Raw genomic sequence first — 12,255 nt, 5'->3', positions numbered from 1 at the left:
AGAAACAACAAATAATACTGTAATCCAACACCCCTCTCACCACAGAGCCCTACATACCTGGAACCGATGGATGCTACATACGTGGCACTGGATGGTTGCTTTGCCAAGTGAAGGAAAGCCATTGGCTACTACTTTTTTAAAGAGTTGCCTGCCTGATGCAGCAAGACACCTCTAAGTGAGACATTGCGCTTTACATCCCCTGAAATGCTGGAGATGGGAAGGGGATCCTGTACAAGGCTCAGTGCCAAAGCGAACTTACCTCCATGATCAATGCCACGTCCTGCATTAGCCACTAAGGAGTGACATAAGGTACTGCCCCCTCCCTTCCAGGCACCAAGCACACTGCCTCCGTAACGCTCCCAGCTGGGATACCACCTCTGATGACGTCACTAGATTGTTGGCACGTCTAAGGGATATTATGAGTGTTGTGAAACTACTTGTACTAGTCTCACCTTCTTCCGATCCTCTTCATTTTCTATTGGATCCACTGCACAGCAAGGCTTGGCATAAAGCATGAAGTCAAAGCGAGCGTATTTACAGAACCCACAGGCATTGCAGAGGAAAGGATCCTTCTCATCATAATTAATGGATCTGAAAAGCAAATCAGAAGAATTAAAGGGGGCAATAAAACTGTTTTATTGGGGTGCGTGTGTGAATGACAGCGGGGAAGGCTTTAACTTCTCTGTGTGCACGCACACACTCTCGCACAAATGAGATGGATGGGCATTAAAACACCCAAGCTGCCACAATACCCATTGGTAGCCTCACAAATACCTGACCACCTGAAGCACATAGGGTGCGTTTTAACAACAAAATTTTGTCTTCATCTCCTGCTGTAAGGTAGTGTAGTGTGGCTGTGAGCTGTTATATGCCTGCCATATTTCTATACAGTAGGTGGAAGCATTTCAGTATATATACACCAACAGGATCCCTCCTAAAGAATTTGCAAAGCACCTTGGATCCTTCAGAGTTGGGAGGAGACACAGACTGGCTGGACAAGGAGACGGGACAAAGAGCCACGGGGAGGGGAGTGTACGGGACAAGGAGTTGAGGGAGAGAGAAGGAAATTAATAATTCTATAGTCAGAGCGGCAGTAAATAAGGCCTGTGGCCAGACTGCGAACAATGAGGCTAAAACAAAACATTGAGTAGCTAGCTGCTCATTCAGTGAGCACCATCCATCCTGCGAAATGATTGAGACACAGGTCATGTGGGAAAAAACCAAACAGTATGTGATCATTAGTCTATATCATAATGCATATCAACAAAGGCACCAAATTAAGATTCCCTGGGCAACCTTAATACTGCCATTTCCTAATTTCGGAGGGCTTGACTTTGCAACTTTTTTTTTTTTAAATGTAGCTTTTTTGGATGTTATATTTGGTTTCTGTTATTTGGCTACATTCACATTATATCCCTGAAAGCCTGTTTTATACTTGTGGACTATTTGATTCTGATTAAACTATATGAATGTGCAGTTTTATTCAACAGGAGGCTGTTTGCTAAGCATCTGACATGGTACACAGTGCTAGGGCCCTACAAATTACTGGCTCTGGCTGGAGGAATTATAGACTCACCTGCACTTGTGGCACTGGTACACATTCTCGCCACAGTTCCCACACACCCCAGGGTTGGCTGGGACAGATGCGCTGCACCGAGGGCACTGCAGGGTTTCTGTGGAGGCCTGGTAATTCTCATAGAAATCTGCAAATTCAATCATCAAGTTTGAAGCCACAATGGGCAGCGGCAAATCAATCTTCACCTCTGTCTGGCCTGGGGTCAGCTGTACTTTTTTGGCTTTGTGCCAACGGGCAGGCCTGGGAAGGAGAGGAAGAAACATTCATTTAACAGAACAGTAACCTCCCACTCACACACACAGAAGCCAAAGACAACCATCTCAACTCAAAATCTATTTTAATCAGCATGAATGGAGAACAGTTCTAGGAGTCATTTTCTTAGCTTGTATATTGATATATGTAATGTAGCCAGAAATGCACTTTAAGCTGTTATCCTCTTCATAGCAAGAGACTGTTTAGGATTAAAGAGCTGTTGATGCCTCATGGAAAAAAACTAATTTTACAGACATTTTTTCTAGCGATTTTCACCTCTTTATTAGTAAAGACATCGGTATGAAAACAGGATATTTATTTCTAAAGATCTCATCTGCTCCTACTCCTTATTCCCAACCTGAAGTTAGAATCCTCTCTTTGTGACATCACAATCCTCTCCTAGGCAGCCACTTGTGATGTCACTGAGGATTAGAAATTCAAATAAGCAGCAGGATAGATTAATTCCTAAACCAAAAATCTGATTCTGGCGAGAACATCTCAAGAAGAAAGAAGAAAAGAAGTATATAAGCAGAAATGGGCTAGACTGTGTAACATGTTAAAAAGGAGCATTTTCTGGTGGTTAAAGCAGGGTATGGGAGTCAGGTGATCTGGGTTCTATTTTTAGCTCTACTAATGACTATTGTGTGGCCTCGAGCCACTCACTCAACCTCTTTGTACTGCAGTTGCCCCATCTGTGGTGTGACTATGTTTAATTCATTAATGTTGGTAAGGGGCTTTAATGTCTTTGGAGGGATGGAGACATTCAAAGTATAAGCTTCCATGACATGTCAGTGGCTTTAATATCTATCTTCAAAAAACAAGCAAGTTATTTGCTTAAATTGTATCTGTGCGCACAAATTTTGCAGGCACAAATCAGACTTTAGGTTTTGAAAAACCTAGAATTTGGATGGTCTCTTTGGTGTTTTAGAAAACAAAGATCCCAGTGCAGTCCCACTCAGTGGTGCAACTGAGGCAGAGGCGAATAATACTCTCAGAGGGAATGCAAACACAAGAAGCCAGACAGACAAAATCAGCCAAGTAGTGGAATGGCCAGGAACATGATTTGAATCTGTTCATCTCAGCAGAAGCTGGGGCATTAAATTCAGAGGCCTACAGTCAGAATGCTTTATACCTGCTCACAGAAAGATGATTACAGGGTTAGCAGCTTAATGATGTGATCAGAATCCAGGACAGTCATATATGTATATAACAAAGGGCTGCAAGATAGTAGATTGGAGACATGCAGGGGTAACCAAGCCAGATCAGGGGCACTTAGGCATTTTGAATTCCTCAACTAGATCAGGAAATAGAGACTTTCAGCATAGAGGAACTAAAAGATGATTCTCTGTAAGTCAGCTCAAGGACACAATCTTGTTACAACTTCAGTTTGTAAGATACATCAGGATGCCTGGACAGGGCTAATTTCTACATTCTCAAATCTGTTATTTTATATGATGTGCCAAAAAAAAAAAAAAAACAGCTTACTATAAACAGGGGTGAATAAGCTGGTTATCTCAGATTCATCAAGAGACTACTGTGTCAGTGAAGGCATTCTCTATTCAAAAATCCCAAGGAAAACACAGGGGTAGTTAGTACGCAGCAAGAATCTCCCTCTCTAGGTCTCTCTCACAAGAATCATCTGCTCAGTGCATAGCCAGCTTCTTCAATGGGACGCTATCAAACTCTTCAGTAGTGAACAGGATTTTAACCAATATTCATTATCCTCATTTTCATTTCAGCTTCATTCCCAGCCCACATTACACTGTCCCGGGCACAGCAATTTTAATGCCAACAGACTTTCCACTCGGGGATCAAACAGCTACAGGAGTTTTACAGCCATGACCATCATTGATTCTCTTCTCCCCACTCTCCAAAAGGGACCAGGGAGTTTCATCAAGTACACATCCTGATCAGTGTGCCTTAGCTGAGGAGCTGGAAGGTGAAATGAAGTCCTCTAATTCAGAAAGTCCTCTAATTCCTATGCCAGGAAACAATCAGCACCATATCAAACTTGTATTTTGGCCAAGAAAAATATCCTGACACCACTGCCAAACCCGAGAAGTACATACTTGTTTTTCAGCTCCACTATGGCCTGCACTGTCCTGTTGTTGTAATAGAGGTTGATAGTCCGGACCATTTTGGTCCTTTTCAGATCTCCTATCTTCACTGTCACTTTGCTAATGGTGTGGCTGCCAATCAGCTTCACCACCTGCTGGGTAGTGGTGTACCGTGTGTCCACCTTGATGGAAGACAGCTTGATGTACTGGGAAGAGAAACGAAAGTGCTATTAAAATCTTCGGCCAACACAACCGGATCCCAATGAATGGAGAAACACGGCAATTTAGATGGCTATAAAGGCTGGGATCTCTACAGTCTGAAGGGAAGACAAACAGCACTGATCACTTACACAGAAGGGAACTTCTGGATTGTTGCAGACAAGACAAGGATCACTCTCCAAATAATAGCCATCAAATTCCACCAGACCAGACAGCGTGCTGGATAGAGAAAACATTAAAAATATCTGTACTTTGGCGTTCATTCTGCTTTAAACACAAGTCATTCAGAGAAGCAGAACAGATTTAGTTTGAGTGTTTTCTTAAGACCAGCTGCAACAAGTCTGTGATTTCAGCTGCGGCCCTACCCCACCACTATTTTAACAAAAGAAGTTTACACTCCCTTGTGGAGTGCAGCTGAAAAGTTCTTGTAATATGCTGCAGGAAAGACAGGAAGAACTCACTTGTAAATGTTGGAATTAGGATGGTTGGTAAGGATGTGGTTTTGGGTCCGGAGGATCTCAACAGCCTTTTGGGAGTATTCCTTCAACTGAAATACAGTTACACAAAGGAGAGAAGGTGGGGAAGAAATACCTTTTATTGGACCAACATCAGCTGGTGAAGAGATAGGTTAAACAAGCGACTCGGGCAAGTAATATCTTTTCTGCACCTTCCAATTTAAAGCAAGTTTATGATTTTTAACAGCACAAAGGCCATACAGCCTCCCTCCCTATTGCCTGTTAGTTCCACAGCAGATGCATGCTCTATACCCACGAGAAGCAGACTTTCACTGATACTAAAATTAGACTTCTACTGCGTGATGATGTAACCCTTGGCTAACAAATGAGATTACGGTCAAATGTCTGTGGAATGCTCTCACCTCTTGTGCATATAAACACACAATTATCAGAGCAGCCCACGATACCACAGGCCCCTGATAAACCATACCACTTGCCCTTCTTTTAGTTCAACACTAATGACTATAATGTACTTCTTAGGGTTGAAGCAGATTGATACCTGTAAATTAGAGCTGGTTGAGAAATGATTTTCTTCTGTGAAAAATAAACAAAAAACCTTGTGTTTTCCTCTTGTCAAAAAAATTTCTTCAAAGTTTTTCAGATTTCATTGAGAAAATGTTTTTCAGGTTTTATTTATTTATTTATTTATTTTAAAGAAACCCCATTTTGGGGGAAATTAAAATGAAGTTTTGATGAAAATTTCAACACAGAAGTTTTCCATCAAAAAATGTTTCAACAGCAAATATGATCAGTTCTACCATTAAAGTTACTCTTATCGCTTGAAAAGGGCCACACATTTAGAAAGAAAAAAAAAAAGAAGTGGGGGAGAGGCCCTCACTTCAGCTGTTCCAGAGTGACACCATACCTTTTTCTCAGTCTGTTGTGTTTTCAGAGAGAAGTATCCCAGGAGATCCACAAACTGGGCAGCCTTCCTTCCATAGGCTGGGAGTTCTGGCCATATTGACCACATGAGATCTAACAGCAGCTCTTGCTGAGACTTGTTAGAGTTCCTGATGGACAAATTACAAATCAAATCAGTTTCTGGAGATGAGTTTAGATAGGCTTTTCGTACCCAGCTCTCAGAGGAGTTACCCAGGTGAGAAATATACCGCCGTCAGTCTAGGCTGCTGCAAAGTACACACAACAAAATCACCTATGTTGTTTAATCACTCCTCTTCTCTCCACTGAACTAAGTCTAGCATCCTGCTGAATGGTCCTGTGACAACTAACCATAGAGGATTCATCCCACAGAATTTTGCCCTATGCATAAATAAGAACATAAGAGTGGCCATACTGGGTCAGACCAAGGGTCCATCTAGCCCAGTATCCTGTCTTCCGACAGTGGCCAGTGCCAGGTGCCCCACAGGGAATGAACAGAACAGGGAATCATCAAGTGATCCATCCCCTGTCGCTCCTTCCTAGCTTCTGGAAAACAGAGGCTAGGGCAGAGGTGGGCAAACTATGGCCTGCGGGCCACATCCGGCCTGCGGGACCATCCTGCCTGGCCCTTAAGTTCCTGGCTGGGGAGGCTAGCCAGCCCCCCTCCCCTGCAGCCACACCGCCACACAGGCAGTGCGGCTTGCACCTGCCCACCTCCCAGGCTTTCCAATAAGCCAGTCCTGCTGCTCTGAGTGGCATGGTAAGGGGGCGGGGAGAGGCGGGGTTGGATAAGGGGCAGGAGGTCCCGGGGGGCAGTCAGGGGACAGGGAGCAGTTGGATGGGGTGGAGGTTCTGAAGGGGGCAGTCAGGGGGCAGGAAGTGGGGGGGGGGAGCAGGCTGTTTGGGGAGGCACAGCCTTCCCTACCCGGCCCTCCATACAGTTTTGCAACCCTGATGTAGCCCTTGGGCCAAAAAGTTTGCCCACCCCTGGGCTAGGGACAACATTCCTGCCCATCCTGGCTAATAGCCATTGATGGAACTATCCTCCATGAACTTATCCTGTTCTTTTTTGAACCCTGTTATGGTCTTGGCCTTCACAACATCCTCTGGCAAGGAGTTCCACTGGTTGACTGTGCGTTGTGTGAAGAAATACTTCCTTTTATTTGTTTTAAACCTGCTGCCTATTAATTTCATAATTTCAATGATATGTGCATCACTTGATAACAATGATAGTTTGCACCTCTCTAGAAGAAAGTAATTCTCTCATGATTTCCAAGTTGTACAGAATGGAACAGACAGCCCAGACTCCACACAGTAGAAACTGAACGTTCCCTTTGGGTTATGATCAAAATCCATGGCAGTGAATGAGCCACAAGTGCAGTTAACTGCAAAAATGGTGGAAACAGATCCTCAAGATGATGCTGTCAGCCTGAAGGCTCAAAACACCTGCAGAATGGGCAACTGAGCACCAAGACTTCAGACAAATAAGCACTTTGTCGTCTGTCCATCTTAGTCTGTAAACTCCTTTGGATAGTTATTTTGTGACTTGCACAGTGCTGAACACAGACTCAAGAGCACAACTCAAGTGCTAGAAAGCAGTGATTGACAAGTCTGTGCACTGTAATTCACCACAGAATTTTATCTGCTACAAAGGATCCATCTATGAGAAAAACTGTGGCTTTGAATAGGCCCTTTAAACACACACCTGTAGATGTGGAGTGCCAGGCAGTGTGCCTGCCACCGCACAGAGGAGGAGTTGGACTCCAGCAAAAAGCAGCGCAGGAACTGAATAAGGGTTTCCTTATCAGCAAATTTATTCAGCTGGTTCACCAGAGCTGTGCAGAGCTGGTCTTCTTGGCTGCCAGCGCTCTCACCTGGAGAATAGCAAATGGCACAAGTCAAAAGAGCACAGGAAACGAAACGGATCAAATGCATCACAAGTGTGGCAGATGTATCTGTTTCATGGATGGCATGGCAGGAGAGAGAGACACATCCCCGGCTGACAACTGTGTGAACTGTAAGTGTTCATTGACAGAAAACAAGTTTCTGGGTTGGGACTACAGTAGAACCTAAGAGTTACAAACACCATAGTTACAAACTGACCAGTCAGTCAACCACACACCTCATTTGGAACCGGAAGTACACAATCGGGCAGCAGCAGACACAAAAAAACAAATACAGTACAGTGCTGTGTTAAACGTAAACTACAAAAAAAAAAAATAATATATAAAGGGAAAGCAACATTCTTCTTCTGCAGAGTAAAGTTTCACAGCTGTAATAAGTCAATGTTCAGTTGTAAACTTTTGAAAGAACAACCACAATGTTTTGTTCAATCTCCATTTCCCAGGTGTTCGTAACTGAGGTTCTACTGTAGTTCTGAACGAGTGTGCCCTCCATCTTTTATTCTAGAAAATGGAAGCTAGCATCTGTGACTAATGAAAGCGGTGAACGTCTGAAAGGCTTGCCAGGGAGTTTTGGAAATGTACTACACTCCCAGGAGGATCCATACCAGCAGCTCACCCTGCAGCCAGAATGGATCTCCGAAGGGCTTTCCCTACCATAAGGGAGCCCGTGGAGTCGGAGGCTTCCTAGGTAATGACGTGATGCAGAGCACTGGAGTGTTACACAGTGGAGAGCTGGGGGACTTGGAGCTGCAGGTTCAATACTTACAGGAACTTACTTTATATGTATTTTCCCATGCACACAAGCCAGGAGGTGAGGGATAGGCCCTAAGAGGGCCCCCCAAATCATTTGCAGACCGTGAGTGGGGAAAAGTTTGAGCACGGACACGTAGGACCTGCTGCTTAGGGGCTGAGTGTGCAGCCCCAGTAGCTGCTTCAACTCTCACCAGTGCCACTTAGGGAGTTTGCATGGTAAGAATTGTGATATATTATGATCCCCATTAGAATTACAGACCCAGCCAATTTATTAAGCATTTGTGAAGGGTCTGTGAGCTCCTCAGCACTTCAAATTTATTTCAGCACCAATTTTAAGGACGCTTGGCTCCATTCCTGACCCATTCCACTAAACAAGCGAACTACAACAAAATTGGCCATGTGTCCGTAAGTGTTTCCTCTGCTCTGCACACGTGGGGCTCCTACAAGAGCCGTGCATATGTCTCAGAGCCGGGGACAAGTGCATTTCTATTACCAGGAGCCCTGCAGAACAGGATAGTGGTACAAATAAGCTAACAGCTTGGAGGAGGGATAGCTCAGGGGTTTGAGCATTGGCCTGCTAAACCCAGGGTTGTGAGTTCAATCCTCGAGGGGGCCATTTAGGGATTTGGGGCAAAAATCTGTCTGGGGATTGGTCCTGCTTTGAGCAGGGGGATGGACTAGATGACCTGAGGTCCCTTCCAACCCTGATAGTCTATGATTCACACCTTCTCGTTCTTTTTCCTTTTCTTCCTTCTTGCTCTTTTTGGTGGAGGACTTGCTCTGCGTTGCTGGCTGCCCAGTGCCTGCTGGAGCTGACGTAGAAGAGGTGCTGGATGATCCAGAGGATGAAGTCACAGACAGCACTTTACTGCCACACAAAGCACAGGACAGGAGCTGCAGAAGAACTGGTGACACTCCCTCGTCTACCAGAAAACTGACTTGTAGGAGAAAATAGAGAACAGCTGCGGAGGAAGGAGAGGAAAAAGTTCAACTCTGAATAAAATAAGTTAAAACCACCCCAAAAGTAGAGCCCTGCAAATCCGTGGGTATCCGCTTCATATCCACGGACCATTTTTGCGGACAGCGCAGATGCAAGAGCTCTGACTGTTAAGAGCCAGGCGGGCAACTATGAGGAATGTGGCGTGGACCCTCCACCTGCCCTGGGTGAGGGTCTGAGGGGCAGGGACACTGAGCGGGGGGCCTGAGGAAAAGGGACACTGGGTGGGGGGCTGCTTGGGCCCCCTCACAGGGCAGGTGGGGGGGTGAGGTGCAGCTCCCCGCCCAGCTCTTACCGTGGCTGGGCTGCGGCTCCAAGAGCGCCTCCTTCCCCACCGCCCCGCCTCCCTGGCCAGAGGTGGATCAGGAAGAGCTGTGTTGGCAGCTGTGTGGAGCCTGGGTCCCTTCACCTGCCCTGGGTGGGGGAGTCTGTTGGGCAGGGACAGTAGGCGGGGGATATGGGGGGCAAGGACATGGGCTGGAGGCTGCTCAGGCCCCCTGCCTAGGGCAGGTGGAGGGACCCAGGCTCCCCACAGCTGGCTGCAGGGGTGGCTCTCAAAGCCGCAGCCCAGCCATAGTAAGAGCCAGGCGGGCAGCCACGGCAGACCCTCCACCTGCCCTGGGCAGGGAGCCCGAGCAGCTCTCGGGCAGCTCCACAGGTTGGTCTGTCACTCTCACACACGCAATGCCATGTCTCTCGCTCCCCAGTCCAGTGCTCTTCCACTAGAGCTCACTGTCTACTTCATTTCTTTTTACTTTCTTTAGCCACAGAACAGAAGCTACCAATAAACACTGATAATTAGTGTTAGAAACAAATCCAGGGCAACTCCAAGCTCTTCTTTATCCCTTCCAGCTCCCCTGTGCTGAATGTCAAAACAGACACTCTCTTTCAGCAAAGAGCTAAGAAACCCTGGATCAAATCTAAGCTTACTACGAACTGCCTCCGTTCTCTAAAATACTGTCACGGAGAAAACTCACAATCATCTTTAATGCAGAATTTCTGCCAGTTCACTGTTCGCTGCGTGGCGATCTCTGCACAAGCCTTCAAGTGTTCCATCTGAAATGCAGAGTAGCATGGGATTTAGCAGCAAGTCAACTCTTCTGCTAATGTCACCTTTTTTAAATGCGGCATGCCTCTCTCACTATACGCACATATGTTTTATCCACTGAAACACAATTCTCCTTACCAGGCTGATCAGTGTATCATACTGCAGGGCAGAGCCTGAACTTGCAGTGACCACACTTGCCCGCAGATAAATCCCTTGTTCTTCCAGGAGTTTTTTGATACCGCGAACATGAGAATCCAAAGTGTGCAGGTCTCGGAGCTGGCGGTACTTCTCCTTTGATCCACAGATGAAGAGAAGGAGTTTGCGGACTTGGCGGCGTACAAACGGAGTCTGCTGGATCATCAGGTACTAGACAAAGCATTCAACATGAGTGCTGTGAAATCAATAGTTGACCTATGTCATCACAGCAATCACAAGATCTCAAGGTGGGTCAAGCTAACATGAATATTATTTCCACAGGTAAAGAGGAAATGGAAATGCATTTAGCAGCTTCTCAGTTGGGGGAGGGGATAGCTCAGTGGTTTGAGCCTTGGACTGCTAAACCCAGCGTTGTGAGTTCAATCCTTGAGGGGGCCATTTAGGGATCTGGGGCAAAAATCTGTCTGGGGATTGGTCCTGCTTTGAGCAGGGGGTTGGACTAGATGACCTCCTAAGGTCCCTTCCAACCCTGATATTCTATGATTCTAAGGTACTGGGACCATCAACCCAACAAGTCTCAGGCAGAAGAGAAGTTGCACAGCAATGCTATGTAGTACTGGAGCTAGTGGTTATGAAACGATATCCTGCAGGGTCATTCCATGGCATAGTTATCCAAGCAACCTATGAGCTCCGGTTAAAGGCCTGAACAAGCCTTACTGAATTAACAGCTGCACTACAGGTTATGACAAATGTAGGAGGATGTGTGGCTGCCTGGGGAAATAGGTATGTGTGTACGTGTCTGGGGGGAACCCACAAATCTAAGCTGCCCGTTGAAATAAATGCACACCCCAAACCGATAATTTGTTCTAAAGAACATCAGTGAAGTACTAGCAACACATTTTCACACTAGACCACTATCTAGCAGAAGGCTCTTGATTCTAGACCAGCAAACAGTGTTGAATTATGGATAGTAACGGCAACACTATCTGTGGAGCATGTGCTCCCATAGCTGCTTGTTCGTATAGACATATACAATATTGAGGTGCTAGCCCTCTTACATGGGGGAGCGGGAGAAGGCTCTCAGATCAGTCACACCAAAGTTAGGGCTCTCCCAGGGATGATACCATTATTTACTTCCTTTTCTTACCACCCATAAATCCTACATCCCACTTCCAGGAGCATCATATGTTCCTCACCTACCTCAGACAGGAAGTAGAACCAGGAATGATCGAAGATGGGTGGTGGGATCCGGGAGTTTGTGTCAGCAATTTTCTTGATTTGATAAGGTAAGCGCAGCACCATCTCGGTCAGAAGCTGAGTATAGGCCTCAAAAACATCTGCTGCATGACCCTGAAGAGGAGAAATTCAGTGGGTTAGCTAGGATATGGAGCGCGAGCACAGAACACTCCCATCTTCCAAGCATGGTAAGTTTGGGGGGGGAGGGGAGGGGGGAGGATTGCTTTTTTCCCCTATAATCAGAATGATCCTTATTGCTATTTCATTTATTCTCAATTGCACCTTTACAGCTAACATGAAAACCCTTGATTGGCAGATGAACACAAAACCAGCAAGCCCCTATGGTGAGTGTAATAAAATGCAGTGGTTATGGTGCAACAGGTCTCCCTGCCCTTAAGAATTTTAATGTTCTGTCCTTCAAACCAGAAAGCATTCTATCGTTTAATTAGGCTTCCATTGTACTGCACCTATGCATAAATCAAAGCCTTTGACGCCAGTGGAAGTTTACAATAAAGATACCATGGTGGTTAAACAAGCCTAGGATTTAGCTTGTAAATCATGACTGCAATTGGGAAAACAACTGCAAGGCATCCTTGCCATGGTAAACAGCAGTGGTTTGTGGATCTTTGCCTGCCAAGCAAAAGAATTCACCCCACAGAGTAG

The 12,255-nt window shown here is 45.8% G+C and overlaps 1 protein-coding gene across 4 annotated transcripts in view; it reads right to left on the bottom strand.

The window, feature by feature from the left end:
* UBR4 (ubiquitin protein ligase E3 component n-recognin 4) overlaps positions 1–12,255 on the bottom strand; it is a 115,581-nt gene that overhangs the window by 36,674 nt on the left and 66,652 nt on the right. For all 4 annotated transcript variants that reach the window (XM_026660057.1, XM_026660054.1, XM_026660056.1 and 1 more), the window contains 11 exons: positions 11,557–11,706; positions 10,339–10,566; positions 10,130–10,208; positions 8,881–9,117; positions 7,204–7,372; positions 5,485–5,629; positions 4,566–4,651; positions 4,236–4,323; positions 3,898–4,091; positions 1,577–1,816; positions 453–591 (listed from right to left, as the gene is read on the bottom strand). In XM_026660057.1, the coding sequence (XP_026515842.1) occupies positions 453–591; positions 1,577–1,816; positions 3,898–4,091; positions 4,236–4,323; positions 4,566–4,651; positions 5,485–5,629; positions 7,204–7,372; positions 8,881–9,117; positions 10,130–10,208; positions 10,339–10,566; positions 11,557–11,706 (1,755 nt within the window). The remainder of the gene's footprint in view (positions 1–452; positions 592–1,576; positions 1,817–3,897; positions 4,092–4,235; positions 4,324–4,565; positions 4,652–5,484; positions 5,630–7,203; positions 7,373–8,880; positions 9,118–10,129; positions 10,209–10,338; positions 10,567–11,556; positions 11,707–12,255) is intronic.

This window comes from Terrapene carolina, unplaced genomic scaffold (genome assembly GCF_002925995.2).
Source record: "Terrapene carolina triunguis isolate 2854851 unplaced genomic scaffold, T_m_triunguis-2.0 Scaffold714, whole genome shotgun sequence".
Classification (NCBI taxonomy): domain Eukaryota; kingdom Metazoa; phylum Chordata; order Testudines; family Emydidae; genus Terrapene; species Terrapene triunguis.
This window is presented reverse-complemented; position numbering and strand designations above follow the sequence as displayed.